Below are 20,369 nucleotides of genomic sequence, written 5' to 3'. Positions count from 1 at the left end.
AGCTGAATCACCTAGATCCTTTCAGTGAGATCTAAAGCCAGCTTTCCTGAGCCCCCAGCTTGGGAGTGCTGCCCCGTCTAAATCAAGGGTCCGCTGCCCGGGGAGCCTGGCCCGCCTCCCCAGCCTCCCCCCTGATGCCCACAGAGTACAAGGCCAGCTACGCTCGGAATCGCTCCATCCGCTCGGTGGCCGTCAGGGGGCACCACGTCAGCCCGGACAACGCATCCCAGCCCCGCAACCTCACTAAGCGGCACTGGCCAGGAGCCCCTGAGGACCGAGAGGACAGGGACGGCGGGGACTTCAGTGGCACTGGGGGCCTCCCGGACTACTCGGCCCCTAACCCCATTAAAGTCACACATCGGTGAGAGTCCAGGCAGGGATCAAGGAGGTGGGCTGGGTCCTCAGCGGGGGCGCACACAGCCCTCCCCCCCCAAGGGCCCCACGAGACCCCTTCTCTTGAACAGGTGCTACATCCTGGAGAACGACACAGTCCAGTGTGACCTGGACCTGTACAAGTCCCTGCAGGCCTGGAAGGACCACAAGCTGCACATCGACCACGAGGTGAAGGGAGTCTGCGCTGGGAGGCTTCTCGCCACCTCGAGCTCAGCGGGGCCACTGGCCAGAGGAGGAGGCAGGGAGGCCGGGCCCAGGGGACGGAGGCCCCGCAGGATCCTCACCAGGGCCGGCAGCGTCGGTCCTGGCCTCAGACAGCTCCTGCTGGGGGACGAGGGGCAGGGAAGGACCACGCGACCGTGCCACACCCCTCTGTGATGTACAAGATGCTTACTCCACACTCAGCCCTTCCTTCGAGCAAGCCTGGGGGGAGACCTTCAAGTCCCCCAAGGGCTCAGCTGGTTCACAGGCAGGACCAGACAGGAGAATGACCTTTGGTTCCTTCAGCCAGTGGAACCAAGGACCCAGCTCAGAAACCACGGACACGGGCAGTGACTGGGGGCCCTGCCAGGCCGGCCCTTCTTACCCGGCCCCCGAGAGTCTCACGGCCTCGTCTTCTGCTTCCTCCTTCAGATCGAGACCCTGCAGAACAAAATCAAGAACCTAAGGGAAGTCCGAGGTCACCTGAAGAGAAAGCGGCCAGAAGAATGTGACTGTCACAAAATCAGGTGGGAGGCCCCTAGAGCCCTTGCAGGATCCCTCCTAGGGACACAGCATCCCCTGTGACTTCTTTCATTATTTTTATATCCCTTGCTTAAACACGATAACAGTAACCAGAAATAATGCACATCCTCATTGTCACCACCTCTCAGGTACCAGCCAGACATCCAGAGTTCAGGCAGCTCCTGACTGTGGAGCCAGTTTCCCAGACGGAAACGTGCCTCCACTGACAAGCCCTTCCAGGAACAGCCCACCTGGCCTGGGACCCACATTACCAGATCAGGGAATCCCCAGTGCAAGGGTTGGAACTCACAAGCAGCGCTGTCCAACCACACCTCTGTGGTGAAGGAAGGGGCTGTACCTGTCCAGTTTGGTGACGGCCAAGCTACCACCTGTGATTATAGAGCTCTGAACGGCAGCCACTGTAACTGAAGACTGAATCGCTAATTAAAACTGAAATAGCCCCAGGTGGCTAGTGGCTACTACAGTCCCTGCTGCCTTTCCAGAAAGGGCTTACACACTCCGGGTTTCCCCAGGGCTGGCCCTGACCAAGCATAAGCTGGGCGAGCAGGGGAACTGGAGGCAACCCACCTGGAGCCAGGTCCAGCCTTCCAGCTTGGTTAACTTACACCTACCCTGACATTCTGTGTCTGGCCAAGGCCTTCAGCCAGGGTCTCCCAGCTCACGCATGGGGCAAGGAGCCAGATACCAAGGGATGGTATCTCCCCACCATGGCCCAGGAGAAACGGGTCCCAGAGAAGCACAGTTTGCAGCCACCCATTAGGGTGGCCCTGGGCACAGTGTCTGAAAGCTGGGGGGGGTCTGTTGCAGTTACCACGCCCAGCACAAAGGCCGCCTCAAGCACAAAGGCTCCAGCCTGCATCCTTTCAGGTAAGGGCAGCTGCAGGCCCTCCCTGAAGCTGAATCAAATAAGGACAAGCAAGTCCTGGCCTTCCCTGGGGAGACGCAGCAGGCCCTGCAGAGCCCCGACTCCCAGATCAACCCTAAACCTGGCTCCTGGCGCCCCCTGTGGGCAGAGCGGGTTATGGCAGGGCAGGGCCAGACACAGGCCCCAGAGAGGCGGTGCGAGCAGGAGGCCCAGCCATCTGATACCATCCACCCCTGCGCTGCTTTGGGAGCTAATGCAGGATGACAGGAGTCTTATCTGGCTCCAGCCCTGCCCCGCACCGGCAGTAGGATTTGGAAGGCCCTTTGGGAAGTCTACAGGACCGGGCCCACAACTCCCGGGGCAGGAAAAAACTCCCACGTGGGGCCGGGGGAGGTGTGAGGGGTGCGGCCCTATGTGCCCCTAGGAAGGGTCTGCAGGAGAAGGACAAGGTGTGGCTGCTACGGGAGCAGAAGCGCAAGAAGAAACTCCGCAAGCTGCTCAAGCGCCTGCAGAACAACGACACATGCAGCATGCCGGGCCTCACGTGCTTCACCCACGACAACCAGCACTGGCAGACGGCGCCCCTCTGGACGTGTGAGCCGGCTGCGCCCGGGGCGGGGAGGGGGGGTCCTCCCCAGGGTCCCAGGATCCCCCCATCCCCCCAGCTTGGGAGTGCTTCCGGCCAGACCCTGCGGGTCTTTCAGAAACAGGTCCCCCGGCAACCTCAGGCAGGACAGGAAGGGGCTGGCGGCCAGGCTTCCTCAGCTCAGGGCTCACGCTTTTCCCTGGCAGTGGGGCCTTTCTGCGCCTGCACCAGCGCCAACAACAACACGTACTGGTGCATGAGGACCATCAACGAAACCCACAATTTCCTCTTCTGTGAATTCGCGACCGGCTTCCTGGAGTACTTCGATCTCAACACAGACCCCTACCAGGTACAGACAACACAGGCTGGAGAAAGGGGGCCGTGGGGTACTACAGGCCCTGCCAGGTAGGTGGCCAGCGGAAATGACCGACAGGTTTTCCAAGTCCCACGGAGTCCCTAAGACAGAAGTGAGGAGAAGCCACCAGGAGGGCTGGGGCTCAGGGTGCCACCCACCCTGCCTGCCTGCATCCTCCCAAATCCACAGTCTACTGACTGATCACCCATGGCCTCCTTCCTCCAACTTACCCACTTGGGACCATTACAGCAGGCTTTGTGGGATCTTGGGGAACGCCTAGAACCTGGAGCTTCAGGGGTCCTTAGGGTCAGGCCAAACCCTGTAGACCATAGGCCTAACTAACAATCAGGCAGCCCTTACTCTGCACGCTTCCATATATTAACCCATCTGAACACGCACGGAACTGAAGCAGCCAGAGAGCCTGGTGAGCAGAACCTGCCTGTCCCTTATAAAACATGGTCATGACCCAGCTTCAGCATAGAGATTCTCAGTAGCGTGGCCTTGGCACTGTCCAGTCTTACACAGAAAAGCCCGAAAGCAGTTTTTTTTATACCCTTTTGTAAATGCCAGCAACTCGACTGTCTTGTCTTGCTATTAATCACCATGTAGGCCACTGGGCATCCCTGTATTTTACAAAAGGGGTTGACTGAGCTGGTGGGTTAGTGGGTCACAGCAGTACCTGGACCAGGACACTCACACAGACCTTTGCCAAATAGCTGCCTTCCCGTCAAGAGGACCTCAGAGGCTGGGAAGGGCTTCTTTCCAGGCTTGGTACATTTGCTGACCGGTGGTTCCAGGAGTTCAATGTGAAATACATGGTGGTTTTTGAGATTTCATGCACATGGGGCTATAGGCAACTGTCCCAAACCCCAGCACTTGTGGAGGTAGATGTCACCACCCCTTACCAACCACATACTCCCCACCTGCCCAAATCAGGCCCCCTGGTTGGTAGAAGAGGGTGGGGGGCCTTTCATCCTCATCTTATTGATAACCTACCTTTTTTCCAACCAGTTGATGAATGCAGTGAACACCCTGGACAGGGATGTCCTCAATCAGCTACATGTGCAGCTCATGGAACTGAGGAGCTGCAAGGGTTACAAGCAGTGTAACCCCCGGACCCGGAACATGGACCTGGGTGAGCAGGTGCCCCAGGGTGGAAACGGGTGACCACAGGAGGGGCTTGAGGAGGGCCCATCTGAAGAGTGAACTCAGAATCACCAGGAGCTGGTGAATTCTCTCACATCCACCGGCCGTGTGCTACTTTTATGATGAATGCCACCACTTAGATGTATCACTGTGTGCCCGCCAGAGTGCTGAGTGTTTTCCAGGCATTAACTGACAGGCGTTCTGACGACCCTCTGAGGTAACTCTGCATGTCCTCGTTTAGTGATGAGTGACGGGACTGGGTCCAGAGCCCACAGCTGGGCTCTCCCCACTGTCTGTCCTCGGTAGCACAGGTGTTCATGCCCACACCTGGGCCCCCCACCATGAATGACCAAGGTTAGTGCTGAACGTCTGTGACAGGAGCCTGAAAGTGAAGAGGAGGCCCTCACAGTGTGCGTGACCAACAGTCTTGGGGACTGCTGGGAATTCAGGCCCCTCTGTGCAGGGGCCACTACAGCATCATGGGCTTGGGACCAAAACACTGTTTGTAAAAAGAAGAGAGACAGTTATAAAGTTTGTCCTTGCTGGTGCCACTGTTGCCCTAAAATTTTGTTTCCATGTTGTATGTTTCTCTCTCCTTTAGGACTGAAAGATGGAGGAAGCTATGAGCAATACAGGTACTGCTTTTGCTTTTAAAGCCTGAGAGCTGCCCTGTATGGTGACCCGTCCTGTAGTCTAACCTCAGAGGTTGCACGTGTGAGGTTGGGGTGCTGCCCTATCTCTGGTCTGCCAGGGCCTGGCTCACCCTCTGGCAAGAGCTGTCCTCTAAAAGGCCTTCTTCGTGTAGTTCTCTGGGGGTCACTTTTTCTTTCTTGGTGATGGTTAATACTCTTTCTCCTTTTGACACTTGAAAACTTAGGCAGTTTCAGCGTCGAAAGTGGCCAGAAATGAAGAGACCTTCTTCCAAATCACTGTGAGTTGAGGAATCAGTTTACCACTAGAGAGCTGGTCTGACCCGGTTTGCTTTGCAGAGGCTATTCCCCATGCATGCCCTTTCTCATTCCTCTCATCTGTTCCCGTAAGACAGGAAGCAGCCGTGTCAGTCTTTCCAGTAAAATAATCTACTTGGATACACTGCATGTACTAGATCAATACTTGTTGTTCTCCACATCATCATCTCTGCTTTGGAAGCGCAAGGCCTCCCTTGAGAGGCTCAGAAGCGTGTCAGTCGGCTGAGTACCAGGCATCTTGAAGGCTGTGGCTGCCGAGCTGCTCCCTGGTCCATAGTGTCAGCAGCAAGGTGACCTCATTAAATGGTTTCCAGAACACCCATGCTACGAGTTCACCCACACTAGGGTCAGCAGAAGCTGTGAGGGGCCAGAAGGCTGTGGCAACCTGGAGAAGTCACTCTGCTTTATAAGAGAACAGAATGGGATGCAATTTGAAACTTCTGACTCATTGAGAAAATGCAGAAGTGCAGACACATAACAATAATTTGTTAATGGTGGCAACTAATCTGATGTGAAGTTAGCATGCAGGCTAATCACCCCTGTGGTGAGCTGCCATTTGTAACCTCCGGCCTCCTCATTTTTCTATCATTATATGCATATAAGTCTGTTTGGCTTTAACAGGAAAATAATAATGGGCCAATTAAGCATTTCTTTGGTGCAAGGAGAATCAAAGTACTTCTCACATTCCTTAGCCACCATCCTTTCCAGATCCTTAAATGTCATCTTTGCCAGTCACTAGGTGTGAGCCAACAACTGAGAATCTAGGCGATGAGATAACAGCAAGTCCTGTCTGAGGGATCTGGAATTAATTCCTTCTCAGCAGCCACATCCTTGAAGCAAAGCTGACTCAGCTGTAGGGCCGATTAAGAAATCCTTAAACAGCGTGATACATTGTCTGCTTTGTTCTACAGGGGACAGCTGTGGGAAGGCTGGGAAGGTTAAGAAGCACGAGCTGGACCTCCAAAAACAGAGGCGTTACCTGTACAATGAAAAACCCTGAATGATTTCCAGCAGACCTGTGCTGTTAGCCAGGAGGCCGAGACACACGGAACCCGCCTTCAGTCAATGCGGCAGATTCTGGACGAGAACCAACGGGAGCAGTGAGACTTCCGGAAGTCCATGCTTGTCCCTGCTTTTGCTTTGGATTATACCTCACCAGCTGCACAAAACGCATTTTCATATCAGAAAGTCACCACTAACCCTCTCTGAGGGGCTCAAAAGGGAAGAAGAACAGAGAGATTTTCTTGGAAATTTCCCCCAAGGGCGAAAGTCACTGGAATTTTTTTAAATCACAGGGAAAGAGCCACCCTGTTTTAGATCCTCTTATTCTTTTGGTTCGTCACAAAGAAGGAGCAGGACAGAGGCAGGAAATGGTGCACCAAGTTTGACAATGAGTCAATAGCACAAAAAGACACGAATTTCTATATCGCCCTATAACCCTGGCTGCCTCTGAAGACAGTGACTTCAATGTATATATGTGACTATTTACATGTAACCAGCTCGGAAAACTTCTAGGGGAATCTAATAAGAAAACCCAATTTTCAGGAGTGGTGGTGTTAATAAATGGTGTGGCCCGTGTAAAAGAAAACCCCGTGCAGTTGTGGACATTCCTCTTCCTGACCAGATGCCATTTCTCCCAGGATTCCTTTGTTATCTGTCCCAGAACTGATGTTTTTTAAAGTCCTGCAAAGACAGGAAGTTGATGTATGTCCCGAGTTTTAACAAGATTGTATTTGTAAAGAAATTTTGTAGTCTACGTATTGTCATACAATGTTGAAAACCCCAGCCAGTGACCAGCAGTTGGTATGAGGTAACCTTTGACATTTTTCTAAAAGGCCATTTCTTGGGCGGTTTTTTTTTTGGTGTGTTTGGTTTTTTTGTTTTTAAAAAGAAAAGCATTTGAGATACTACCAATCAACACCTTTTTGGAAGAGGCGACACCTTGGGTTTAGATGTTTTTTTTTAAAAGGGCTATATGTGGTTATAAGCTGGCTAGAATTTACCATACTTTGGGAACCTTCAAGATAAGTCTCATATCACACCAGCTCTAGGATCACACTTTGTAAACATAAAGACCAACGGCAAAACTACTCACCTTAGCCAGCCCTTCTCCATGTACCAGGCAGTCCGACCAGTAAAGGCAGCTGTGGAAACACTAGACTGGGAGGAGGGGGAAGAGGAACTTCACCTGGCTCTGCACACTTCTCCCTAACATGTGACCCCTAAGCACTTACCTTGTGTGTAAGAAGAGGGCCATGCTTTGCAAGATTACCTCACAGAAACCTTTATCCATTATCTGAAACACAGTTTCTTATATTTTAACCTCAATTCAACTGGGATTTAAAAAAAAACAAGGCGGCACACTCTTGGCCTTCAATTTTAAATAGAAACCTTTATTTACAATGATGTCCAAAATGATCAAAGGAGTCATAGCTTACCACTCAACTGTCTCATAAGTTAGCCCATGTGGTTTGAATTCTCTGCAGTGTAAAGCATGATTTTTATTTTTTACAAACATTTAATGTAAACCTGTTTTAAAGTGAATTCATTCTCAATACTGTAAGTCAATTCCTGAGAATTTAAATCTTGCTCTCAGAATGACATTTCCATCTTTTTCAAAAGAGAGAGAGAAAGAAAACACCCTGCTCATGATTACACAGTCTGCCTTGGAGCTGAACAGCAGCTCCTGCTCTTCCGCAGAAGGGGACAGTTCATCTGTCCGAGCGGCTTTACTACTATGAATTTCCCACTTGCCAACAAATGCATGGCTTCTGCAAATAAAAAGGGAACTAACTGAACAGGCATGTGGGTAACTGGCAACCCATTCTGTTTCCTTTTCAGCTGTATCGGTCTATGGATCATGGAACTCACAGGACAGCAAGCCAACTATGTTCTGTAGTGCCCACCCCTATACACCCCAATTCACCTGACATTCAATACTGATTAAGCATCCTGCCGATTGATATTTACACCTTTCCATCAAGATGCATGATTTAGAAAAGTGGCATCATAATATGAACATTAACAATGGATTTCTATTTGTTTTTTAAAAGGAAGAAATGTTATCTCCTTTATATCATTTTGATCTTTATAAAATATATATTTATATTTATATATCTTTGGATTCAGCAAAAAAGTAGGTACTGGAAATATCTCACATTCTAAAAGCAGATGAAAACGTTACTTATACTGTTCACCCAACAGATACTAAGGTTTAAAAAGTGATGGGAGGGGGGCGGAGGAGAGGTAGGCAGCAGAAGTACAAAGAATTATCCATAAAAAATAAAAGGGGAATTAAGGTAAAAACAACAAATTATCTCAAAGACTGCCATCTATTAAAAGAAAATCAAAATCTTAAATTTGCACCAATAAAATGAACAAGTAGAAAATATAAAATAATAAACTTCACTTTTCTTCCATATAAAAAGGGGGTGTTGCCTTCCCCTTAGCCTGGAGTCAGAATGGACTGAGAAAAAGAATCCCAAAACTGAGTTTTTAATTAAAAGTCAAGAAAGGTAAGAGCACCATTCTATTTCTCCCCACATACATGCAACTTCAAGAAAGGTTCAGATATACCTGATGCAATTGTGTCTAAAAAGAGACTCTTACTCAGCTCTGCCTCGGTCTCCAGACCAGGGGATGCATTATCTGCAAAGTGCAGGCCCCTGGGATGGAAGCTAATGGGTTTGTAGTCTTAGATTTACTTTTAACCAGGTGGGGGAGTGTGAAACTCAAATTCACTTTAGTGGTGTTTCTGGAAATACAGGTTTCACTTAGTCATACGCAAGTCAAAGAAATCAAATGATCTTACCTTCAAAGACACCTAGAAAGATTGCCTAAACGGGTGAAAAAAATTTTAACTGGCTCTCAGTTATTGCTAAGAAATGACACCAAGGCTAACAGACATATGAAATTCATAGATAAGTCTAAAAACCCCATTTCATTCAACTGCTTGAACCTGATAAAGTAAGCCAGGTAAAGGGAATCAAGCTTGACTTTCTTCCCTATTCCCAACTGACAAGTGGCTGCAGCAGAAAGGGGCGGCGGCGGAGGAGAGAGGGAATACAAAGGCGCCCAGTCAGACCCTGGCTCTGAATCACACGAAAATGGCTGCTCTGCAGACAGAACTCTAGGAAACAACCATGACGCTACTTCCTCCGATTCTTGGGACATCACAGTAGGAGAAGGACAAGACAGCTGAGCAGATACCAGAAACCACACATCAAGCATTCTACGCCTGAGATCTCAATGTGGGATTCAAGTCCTAGCAACCAAAACCTTAGAGCACTCCTAAAATGGATGAGAAGATGACACGTTCAATTAAAAAAAAAATACCATGACTTGCTATTTATGGACTGCCTAAAAATCCAACATTCTTCTTTGAAATCAAATTGCTTGATCTTTTAAAATTCTTGATTTTTTCTTAAGTGTATTTCCCCTTATCTGTTCTCTCCCCCCAAATTAACGAAGTGCTTAATCTGGTAGAGAAATTGTTTTTAAAAAATGTAAATGCCTACATTTAAATGATCACTTTAAAAAGCATTTAGATTAAGAGACTGAACAGGAGCGAGGCATCTAAGGCTAGGGGCAAGGAAAACCTGTTGGCCACGGCCCCTCCCCCAGGCCACAAAATTCAGGGCACGACTTCTGTTGGTAACCTCACCACACTGAACTTACTGAAACTGACAATGTTAAATATTTAGCTTCACAAACTCTGTAAAAATGAGTTGTTGTGGCCTACCAAAAAAAAAAAAAAAAGTATATATACATATGTTACATCATACAATAATCTTAAAGGTCATATTTACAAAAGAAAATCTATTCACAGAAACACTGCGAAATTCTGATTCAGAATGCAGTACCTGGCCTTGGGGTTTCTGCGGTTTATTTTCAAAAAGCATTATTGCTCTACCATATAGGCAAAGGGTGAAACCAGTACTTTTCACAACAACAAAAATCATAGTTCTTGTCCAAGAGGTAAGTTTAGACAACAACTAGGAATGTGGTTCACCATTCCTCAAGACCGAGAGAATATTGCATGTATCCACTACTTTCTAAATAAAGTGCACTGGGCGGCACGTCAGCAAGTGAGAAACTGCCACCGCTGCAATTAAACACTGTTGTCCATTTCCCTTCTGCAAAGCCATCTGACGTCAAGGACAATTCCTGGAGGTGAAGTATTATAGGACGTTAGGAGCAGATAAAAATCCTATTTAGGAAAAAGCCTAGGACAACCAAGAGGAGGGTGGGAGCTATCCTTAAAGGAGAACCTGGAAATGCCACCTTCACAAGACAGAGCCTGTGACAAAAACCCTCATAAGTGGACCACACTCTTCACCCAGTACTGTAGCAACTATCAAGAAACCAGATGTTCTCATCTCTTGATTTCTCCAATGTTCTCTGGCCCCACCTCCATTTTTTCCAAAGACTCTGGACAGCCAAGCAGAAAAAAAGTGACACAGGACAGTTTGCAATCAGTAACACTCCGTACCTCCAGAATCATATCCCCAAAAGGCAGAATGCCAAAAATATTTGTTTTAAACACCATGGTACATAGGAGGAGGGAAAGAAAACAGGTAGATACCACACTTCAGCTTAAAATTCAGTCCTGCTCAAATGACATCACTTGAAATCCCGTTGATGGAGATTGGAGCTGGTCCTTTCTTCCAAGCTGGGTGCCTAGAACAATGATTTACTACTCCCGGGAATCCTAGCGCAGTGCCATTTGTACAGTGATTTCCTTGGAGGTCATGGTGTAGACATGTCAGCAATATTTCTGTTGGCAACCAGAAGAAACATGAGTAAAACACACACTTTGTCCAACAGAAAAGAATCCCTATGTCTCCACGGATGGCTTGCCACATGGCTCTGGCTGACTGATTCAGTCCTTAGATACCAGGTTTCTCAAAGTATCAAACGGCCCAATGCCTTCAAACCAAAAGTTTTTTCAATGGTTATATATTTTAAGTTAAACATCCAAGTTAAAAACCTATCTAGGACCTTTACATTATAGTTCAGGCTTTGGTTCTCTCCAGAGAACAGGGGAAGATGTTAAGAAAGGGAAGGAACAAACCCCGCACCTGATCAGGACCCATGGGCAAGCCAGCCATGGGCATGGAGTTCACGTTCATCTGTCCCAGGGGACCGCTGCTGCCGTTCATGTGCACCACGCTGTACGCTGCAGGGCTCCCCTGGGGGGCAAACTGCTGCTGTGGGAAGCTGCTGGAAAGAAAAGTGGGGAGTTACCTCCTGGGTCATTTTCAGAACAGAGGACAGGCACACAGAGATCGCCACAATTCTGTCAGTGTTGCTGTGCTTAAGCAGAGAACATGAGCGAGACGACCTGGACAGCCTGCCTTCTCTCTTTCACAGTTGTCTGTGCTCATACCCTTGTGGATATGCACACAGTAGGAAGATGTCTCAGAACGGATGAGCCGAATAACACTCTCTAGTATCAGCCCAGGCCTTTGGATCTCCCCATCCAAACAGGCTTGGTTGCAAAACAGAGACTAATTGCCTGAACTTTCGGCACATTCTAGTGGCTGACTTTGAAAGTCCTGTTCTAGGAATTTCCCAGCAGTCCAGTGGTCAGACTCTGCACTTTCACTGCACAGGACCTGGGTTTGATCCCTGATCAGAGAACTGAGATCCTGCAAGCCTGGTGACACAGCCAAAAAAGAAGGCCCTGCTCTTCACCTGTTCCTGGCCAGGGTTCCTGACGGCCATCCCTTCATTTCTGAGGACTGATACATGGGTGTGGTCTGAGGATGCTGCATCATGGGATTCTGGGAGGGACCCATTCTTGATGACATCATTGCACTGGGAGGACTAGGCACTCGACCAAAGGCTGGATCTGGTTGTTGTCCCATCCCTTTAAAAAAGAAAGAAGAAAAGGAAATTACAACGTCCAAACGCTGCTGCTGCTGCTGCTAAGTTGCTTCAGTCGTGTTTGACTTTATGCGACCCCACAGACGTTAGCCCACCAGGCTGCCCCGTCCCTGGGATTCTCCAGGCAAGAACACTGGAGTGAGTTGCCATTTCCTTCTCCAGCTCAAACGCTACCTCCCTAGAATATCAGCTTTCTACAGAAACTTGAGGTTCTTTTTTTTTTTAAGGTGGGGGAATGTGGTTAAGTATAAGGTATATAGATGCTGCCTGTCAGTAATTCTTGCTTCTCCCCAAGGTGACAACCAGAGCAACAAGCTTCCCACACAGACCCTCCCCCATCTGGATCCCCCAAAGGGCAGCCACCCCAGCAAGCTTTCTGATACAAGGGGCACCAGGTCACAGCCCTCCACCCTGGATCCCCAAAGGGCAGCCACCCCAGTGAGCTTTCGGACACAAGGACACCAGGTCACGGCCCTCTGCCCTCCATCCCTCTTTAGAGCACAGGGCTGCTGTCCCTGGCCGAGGGATGCCCCTCAAATGTCAGCTCCCCAAGAGATTCCTTGAGCCCCACTCCTTCATGTTTCTGGAACCTCAGAGAGGCATGAGTGTAAGTAATATGCCCAAGCCATCAAGGAAAGGAACTCAGAAAGCCTACACAGTGCCTTCCTCTCACTGTTCAGCAATGGGGCGGGGATGTCCTAGTAAGACTTTCTTCCAAATTAAGATGTGAGGAACTGAAAAAGCAAGACCAAGGGGGAGAAACCTCAGCCACTGAGCGATCATCTACCTCAATGACAATCACCTGTGCATTCAAGTAGAGTTTTGTTCTGCTATTTTTAGTTAATCTGTTTCTCTTATAAAATAATAGAAGAGTGAATAGCATTTGTTTTTAACATACAACACAACTAGTGAATATTACGTCCTCAGGAATGTTACTTGGGGGTAGACATGATCACTGTCGAGCATACCGTAACTTGGTGGGTATGGAAACTGCTGGGGCGGAGCCTGCGGCACGGCAGGCGCAGCCAGGACGCCGTCCATGCTGGGAGACGCAGTCACGTTCGGGGGTGGACTGAAGGCCTGGGTCTGCTGCTGCTGCTGCTGCTGCATCATCATTGCCACCCTCTGCTGCCGGAAGTGATGGCTCAGCAGCTCTCTGCTGCGCTGGGCGACCATCTGAGCATTAAGGAAACCCTGCGAACACCAGAGAAAAGAACACAATTACACACGTATAGAAGAGTCAGCCAGTTTCACGTGTATGGTGCACCCAGAACACATTAGGTATCAAGGGAAAAACATCCAATGCTTTTATCATTAGAAAAAAGGAAATGTCCAATTCTCATTATGGTAACAGCTTTCTGACTCGGTATGGGGGTGGGTGTTGGGGGAGCAGAACAGGAACCTCGGTATTATTGGGGGCTAGGAGACAAAAGCAGCTCCCCAGGTGGCTCAGTGGTAAAGAATCCACCTGCCAAGCAGAAGCAGGTTCAATCCCTGGGTTGGGAAGATCCCTTGGAGAAGGAAATGGCAACCCACTCCAGGATTTTTGCCTGAGAAATCCCATGGACAGTGAAGCCTGTCGGGCTACAGTCTGTGGGGTTCCAAAAGAGTCAGACACAACTTAGCACTAAACAACAACAGTGGATGAAAGCAGACAAGTCATCAGGCTTTAAACATAGTTAGAAAACAGTCCTCAAAGTGAGAGAATATTTAGGAGTAGAATTTGAGGACAAACTTCTCAAAAACTGTGAAATAAAGCAAAGGGGCAGGAATAAGATTCTGTTAGGGGGAGAAACAAAAGAGAAGCCAAAAATAAAGCAGAGGAGTGCAGTTTACACAAAGAAGCAGGAATCCACTTCTGAAGGCCTTAGAGTCTCTCCAAATCTCTGACAGAGAAGGTAAGGAGATGACATCATCAAAGCACTGAACAAGGAAGCTGATTTGCCAGCTAGGAGAGATCATTTCCAAAAAGCAAAACTTAATCACCTTTTTAGAAAATATCCTAGCTCAGCTGATACAGAATGTCTGATGATCAAGAAAATATATAGGTACTGGTACTTCCAAGCACGCCTAAGAGAGTGAAAACTAGGCGTTTCACAGTTGTTGATGTTTTAACAGTATTTCAAACCACAATAAGGGATTTTCATGTAGTCTTGTGCACATAATGGAAATGCCTTAATACAGTGTCCAGCTTGGGCTGGAGGCAGAGACCATTAAGAACATCCCTCCGACCATGGGAAATCAGTGATCTCAAAGACTGTTATGGAGAGCAGGATTATGAATTTTTTTTTTCTTCTTTAGATTTCTTATATCAAATTCTACCCAGTGAGCATGTAGTTTCACAATCCAGGAACAGAGAAAAGTTTACAGATTTATTATTTTCAATCCCTAAAAAGTAAGTGGTAGTAGTTTCACAACATAGCATGTGATCACAAAGGGAATTAACTTTAAAAACACCAATCAGTAGTTTAAAAAAAAAAAAAAAAAAAAAACGAACCTCTTCCTCTGATTCTTCCTAGTAACCAAAAGGAAAAAATGAAGGGAAGAAGAAAAGTGTGACAGGACCCTGGGATGGTTTCTTACACAAGGAATTTGAGACTGTGCACTATCTTTGTTGAATAAATATTTCCTGAGAGTCAAGCAGGGGCCAAGTCCTGTGCGGAACATTCAAGCCCTGAGCACAAAGAGACGCATCCTCACCTGGGAGTTGACCTGCGGCTGCATCATGGGTCTCATCACCGCCGCCCCGCCAGCAGTGGGGTTTTCCATTTTCATTTCAAGTGCCTGACGGCTCTGATTCAAAAACTGGGGAGAGACAGGGTGGTTAGGGTGCAAGTGGAGCTCATTAATGAGGCCAAAACAACTATCTACACCCTCAGCACCACTCAGCAAGATCGTGACAACACCTCTAAACCCATTAACCTGGCTAAGTTATGGCTAAGCTGAACCAGGACACTCTCACATTTCAAAAAGGTTGGTGCTAAAAAGCCCCTGGCCAGCACAGGAGGCTTTCATGTTCAGCATCAGGAAGAAAAGTGAAAGTGCAATTCTACACCTTAAAGAGTATCTTCAACAGGAACTCAAAGGATTTACAAAGTCAATTTTCTCAGTCATAATTTAGGCCACTGGGAAAACAGCTTTAATTTGATCAAAGTAACAATGGAGAAAACTACTTCTGTTGCCTCTTCCTAGGTACTTTTTACTGGAAAGAAACTGTAAGAAGTAAAGGGATCCTGTGAATGCATTAACACAGCTCTCCTGAGTAGCTACACTGACTTTAGGGAACATCAGTGCAAGAGTCCTCAGCTTGCTAGATTCTCAGCTCATTCATCTGCTTATGTGGTTCAGTTTCCCCACATTTAAGACTCTGCACACTCAAGATACAAAAAAATATAAACAATTAAATCCCTAAAAATTTGTTACGAACTAAGGGACAATGGGAAAAGATATTAAGAGAGTTCAAGTTTTATAACATATCTAAAAAGCAGAGGTTCTTTAAAGCGAGTGCTCAAATCAATCAGGTTCCATAGTGCAGTGCAAGTCGCTCAGTCGTGTCCGACTCTTTGCGACCCCATGGACTATACACAGCCATGGAACTCTCCAGACCACAATACTGAAGTGGATAGCCTTTCCCTTCTCCAGGGGATCTTCCCAACCCAGGAATCGAACCCAGGTCTCCCACATTGCAGGCGGATTCTTTAACCAACTGAGCTCAGGGAAGCCAATAAGATTTCAATACCTGTCTATTTATAGTAAGGACATTTTAATAATAAAAACTGTCTATCTCTAAGGCTAAGAAGCCATCAAGAAACACTATTCTTCCCTGAGAGCAATCCTGATACTTTTTATTTTTCAACCTGTACAGTAGAATATTCTTACAGAAAGGTATCCAATTCTAATACAACCACTCCCTAGCAAGGAGTTGTCCATACAAATACAATGTTACACAGCAATAAAAACAAAAGGAATTTCTTTAGTTGAGGAAGGACAGAGAGCCAGTGGCAGGAGCTGAAGAATAGTCTGAAAACGGAAGAGGAAGCGGCAAAGGGAAATGGGCGTGTGACTGGTTACCTGCTGGCCCTGCAGCCTCTGCTGAAGCTGCATTCTAAGTTGCTTGGGAGTGTTTGTTCGGGGTCTCATGATGTTGGCCCGAGGGTGCATTCCCTGCAGAGGAAAACTGCCTTGCTGGTTCATCTGATTCATCATCGAGTTAAAAGGTGGTGATTGTCCCTGAAGATTAAAGCCTCCTTGCATCGGAGGCCCCTGCGCCGGGTACGTCTGCCCATATAATGCTGCCTTCTGCTCCATCATTACTGCTGCTTCTTGGCCTTGGAAAGTGTCCTGTTTGGGCTCCAAAGCTTGTCCCTAAACATCAAACACATAAATGAACTGTGAAGTACACAAAGGGAAGCAATAGAAACCAAACCCACTAAAAGAGGTGAAAAATAAAGTCAATGTATGTGAGGACGGGTGCTGCAGGATTTCAACCCCGAAATCAAGCTTACTGTCTGAAGCTCATTCCACGAGAACAGAGACCGTGCCATCTTTGAATGGCTGTGTCCTAGTGCCCATGGAGCGCAGAGTCCCACACAGAGAGACGCTGGAAAACTTTCTGAGCCAAATATCAACAAAGTACTGAGTACCTGGAGAAACACTGTTTCTTCCAAACAAGATTTCTGTACCAACAATGAATTCTCATGACTGCCCAAGAGTGTTTTTGAAGGTGGTAAGAGGTAAATTTAGTAGAGACAGGTAAATCAACAACAGTTTATGTCCCCCAGGGTGTAGTCACCACATGAACAAAACCTAAAGGTATTCAGTCGTCCACTACTATTTGTACCTGAGAAGAAAGAAACCTATTAATTCAACAAGTGTTTATTGAGTGGTTTGTGCCAGGTATCACTTCTCTGCATGCTAACCACACATACAAAGTTAACACCAGCAGAAAAACGAAGCCCTCTAAAGGAGGGGACAGCCTGCAGTGTTAGGAAAGGCCAGGCAGGTGCTGCGTTGGCTTTATCTCCTCATCCTCAAGCACAGAGCGCCACGTGTGCAGTCAACACCCTCACCCAGTCCCGTCCTAAAGCACACCTCACCCCTCTCGGGCCTCTCCCTGGAGGACTGTGAAGAGTTCATCTGCCCCAGGCCCTCTTTCTCTTGCTGTCTTCCCCACTGTGGTATTCCTCCCACTGGTGACAACTGTCCAGTGTCTGTCTCTAGCTCCAGGGCCTTGGACTCTTAACTGTGCTCACACAGAAGCCCATTCAACATCTTTACCCAGATGTCCCAGGCATCTCAAACTTAACATGTAGAGGACAGAAGGCGTGATTATCAACAGTTCTTCCTACAGGAAAAAAACAAAAAAGCCCAATTCTCCCTCCATCTTCACTCCACAGCAACATCATGCACCCAGAACTAAATGCCGGGCCTTGATTTCTCACGGTCTCCTTCTCACACAAGTGCACACACAGCCCAAGTCGTATCAGCTTCTCCTCGGTGACATATCAGATAGGCTTCTCTTCCTATCAGTCCACTGCCATGACTCTTCCCAAGACACCTCTTCTCTGTGCCTCTTCTAGACAGCGATCTAACATTTCTGTTTACAAAGTAAATCACACTACTAATATAACACACCTGTGTCTCTCTTGCTAACCCTGCTGAAATGACAGTAAACAAGTTAAATGGTAGTATTTATCAAAAAAAAAAAAGAGAGAGAATATTGACGGCAAGATAAAAAAATTGACTAGGCACCTGGTAGGCAGAAAGGAGAAACCTGGCACCATTTACCGGCAGAGAAAAGGCCCCCGAGGCCTGAGTCCACGTCTCCCATGGAGCTGGGCAGCACTCCAGTATGGACGGCAGAAGGTCAAGGGGTGCGCCCAGACAAGGGCTGCTTAGGGTCTGAGCACAGAGCAGGGGAACCCCCCAGCTCCAAATGGCCGTATCTCCCACCTACTTCCACAAGGCCTTGGTTCAGGGACACCAAGCCCATAAGAGGGCAGGAGCAGGGCAGGGAATGAAAACAGATTTGGAATCTCAGATCCTTATAATTGCTAGTAAAATTTTATATTTTAGAATTTTATTTTATTTATTTTTTTTTTTTTTATTGGCCTTGTGCAGCTCACAAAGCCTCCAAAAATTTGCACGTGTTAAGCACTACAGGATCATCAACTTGCCTACCCATCCCAGCTCCCAAAATGCAACCAGGTATTTTAAAAATTTCTAGGGAAGAAAGAGTCTTCTCTAGAAAATCTCTATAAAATTCTGTATGGGGGATCGGGGCAATGACAACTCAACATGCTGCAATTTGGGGAGATCTAAAATAAAGGCCAGTTTCCCCACCCCCAGTTAGTCACTTTCAGTGAAGACAACTGATCCTGCATTCTTGAATATCAAAATGACTCAAACAGGAAGTAACTTAAAAGTACAGAAGATTAAAAAAAAAATAAAAAGCCATTACAGAAACCCATGTAACACTCAACATGTCAACAGACATCCCAGGAAGATCAGGGAAAAAAAAGATTAAAATCACTGAAGAAATATCTTAAAATGCCCCCAAACCAAAGGGAATATCTGCCTGTCTATTAATAATACACAGCAGAATGAATGAAATGAGACCCATACCAAGACAAGGAATCATGGAATTTCAGAGGGAAAAGCTTCCTAAATAATTCCGAAGAGAATAAACGGGTAGCACACAAAAGTAGAATCAGACTGGAATATGACTCAAGGACAACACTGGATGCCAGACACTGTGGAACTATGTTTTCATAAGAGGAGATTATTTTCACCTTAGCATTTCTGACACAGCTACACTGGGGGTAGAGACTGTATGTGCCTATGTGTATTCAGTGGGTACAGGCGTGGGGGTGCTTACTGGAGGAACAGGATATAAATACTGATATACAATTTATCTAAAATTCCAAAAGAAATTTTAAGCTCTAAAAAAAAAAAAAAAAAAAAAAAAAGACTGAACATTTTTCATTAAAACCCAATGTATTTTACAGCAAAACCTGGCCTGAGCCTGTATGAAGCAATATATAATCTCTATAATATCCCACTTAGTGTGACTATGTATTTTGCTGTAGAATTATTAGCTCGTTTGATCACAGGCTACTGCCCCAAAATTATAGTACTGCTCGAAACTTTATAAAGAGTATTTTGTAATATATAGTGTACCAATTCTATCCTTCTAAAATCCCCAAATTCCTCAATTTCAAAGCATATCTGACACCCAAGTTCAGATAAGGGACTATAAACATGTAGTCAACTTTCAAATCCAGGAATCAATAGACAGAATGAAGTTGGTAAAAGAAATAGCTGTGTAAGCATATTTCTTAGAAATATTATCAAAATAAAGAGGTGAGTTTCACTATCTTCCAGTAGGGCAAAGCACTGTGGTTCTTCCATAAGCATATTTTTCTATCATTTTACTTTTAATTTAAAAACAGATTATTCTGCTAAAAAATAAAAATTACAACAAAAAAAGGAAGACCGGATTCATCCTTACTCTGCTGACAATCCTTTCATGGCTTCCTAATACACTCCTCTTTGCTCTCACCAACCTCAGCCACTTCCTAGAACCCGCAAGCTCTTCCCTAGCTAAGCACCTTTGAGTTAGCCGTTCTTCCTCTGGACTATCCTTCCCCTACGCTGTCTGCCTAGCTGGCTCTTTCTCATCCTTCAGATATCAGCTTATATGTCATCTCTCCAGAAAGACCTTTCCTGTTCGAATCAGTCTCCCGTTAATCTCTTATCTCATCAACCTGGATTTGAAAACAGAAACATTTTTAAACTAAAGAATGAACTATAAACAAGTTCCTGCTAAAAGAAACTTGGCAGACTATTTACAATACATTGCTAACGTCATCCTGCAAACATGCTTTTTAGAGGAATTTTAACATCCCGCCCCACCCTAAGAAAAGGTTCCTTAAATAAAAGGGTCTCATAGCATCACGTGCCTTTCCTCGTAACTTCTCCTTCATCATGTCTACTTCTATCAGCGTGGTCCCACGCCTGAGCTCAGGGAGCAGGAAATTAAGTTGTTCACTATTGCTCCTCAGGCTCCAAGAAAAGGCTGACTGGCATACAAAAGACAAGTATTTGTTAAACAAAGGAAAATGAAAAGTGAGAGTCGCTCAGCCGTGTCCAGCTCTTTGCAACCATTTGGACTACAGGAATTCTCAAGGCCATGAATTCTCCAGGCCGCAATACTGGAGTGGGTAGCTGTTCCCTTCTCCAGGGGGTCTTCCCAACCCAGGATCGAACCCAGGTCTCCCGCTTGGCAGGCGGATTCTTTACCAGCTGAGCCACCTGGGAATCAACAAGCAAATCAACAGCTAAACAAAAAGCACCATTTGAGATCAACAAAATAAAAACCCATTGGAACTATTAAACACATCTCAATCGCCAAAAAATACAAAA

The 20,369-nt window shown here is 46.7% G+C and overlaps 2 protein-coding genes across 11 annotated transcripts in view; one reads left to right on the top strand and one right to left on the bottom strand.

The window, feature by feature from the left end:
- Positions 1–6,801, top strand: part of SULF2 (sulfatase 2) — a 124,893-nt gene extending 118,092 nt beyond the window's left edge. For 4 of the 5 annotated variants that reach the window (XM_065922134.1, XM_065922132.1, XM_065922131.1 and 1 more), the window contains exons 12-21: positions 145–361; positions 465–561; positions 1,027–1,121; positions 1,945–2,004; positions 2,427–2,596; positions 2,795–2,937; positions 3,955–4,078; positions 4,691–4,724; positions 4,967–5,020; positions 5,969–6,801. In XM_065922134.1, coding sequence (XP_065778206.1) covers positions 145–361; positions 465–561; positions 1,027–1,121; positions 1,945–2,004; positions 2,427–2,596; positions 2,795–2,937; positions 3,955–4,078; positions 4,691–4,724; positions 4,967–5,020; positions 5,969–5,999 — 1,025 coding nt within the window. In that variant the 3' untranslated portion in view covers positions 6,000–6,801. The remainder of the gene's footprint in view (positions 1–144; positions 362–464; positions 562–1,026; positions 1,122–1,944; positions 2,005–2,426; positions 2,597–2,794; positions 2,938–3,954; positions 4,079–4,690; positions 4,725–4,966; positions 5,021–5,968) is intronic. The other variant, XM_065922135.1, reaches the window with a different exon arrangement.
- Positions 6,802–7,429: 628 nt separating this feature from the next.
- The window catches only part of NCOA3 (nuclear receptor coactivator 3), a 128,101-nt gene continuing 115,161 nt past the window's right edge, over positions 7,430–20,369 (bottom strand). For 5 of the 6 annotated variants that reach the window (XM_065922128.1, XM_065922127.1, XM_065922125.1 and 2 more), the window contains 6 exons: positions 16,017–16,310; positions 14,646–14,750; positions 12,914–13,139; positions 11,754–11,928; positions 11,138–11,279; positions 7,430–10,833 (listed from right to left, as the gene is read on the bottom strand). In XM_065922128.1, coding sequence (XP_065778200.1) covers positions 10,822–10,833; positions 11,138–11,279; positions 11,754–11,928; positions 12,914–13,139; positions 14,646–14,750; positions 16,017–16,310 — 954 coding nt within the window. In that variant the 3' untranslated portion in view covers positions 7,430–10,821. The remainder of the gene's footprint in view (positions 10,834–11,137; positions 11,280–11,753; positions 11,929–12,913; positions 13,140–14,645; positions 14,751–16,016; positions 16,311–20,369) is intronic. The other variant, XM_065922129.1, reaches the window with a different exon arrangement.

This window comes from Muntiacus reevesi, chromosome 2 (genome assembly GCF_963930625.1).
Source record: "Muntiacus reevesi chromosome 2, mMunRee1.1, whole genome shotgun sequence".
NCBI lineage: Eukaryota > Metazoa > Chordata > Mammalia > Artiodactyla > Cervidae > Muntiacus > Muntiacus reevesi.
Note: the sequence above shows the minus strand (reverse complement) of the source record. Positions and strands in the feature narration are given on the sequence as shown.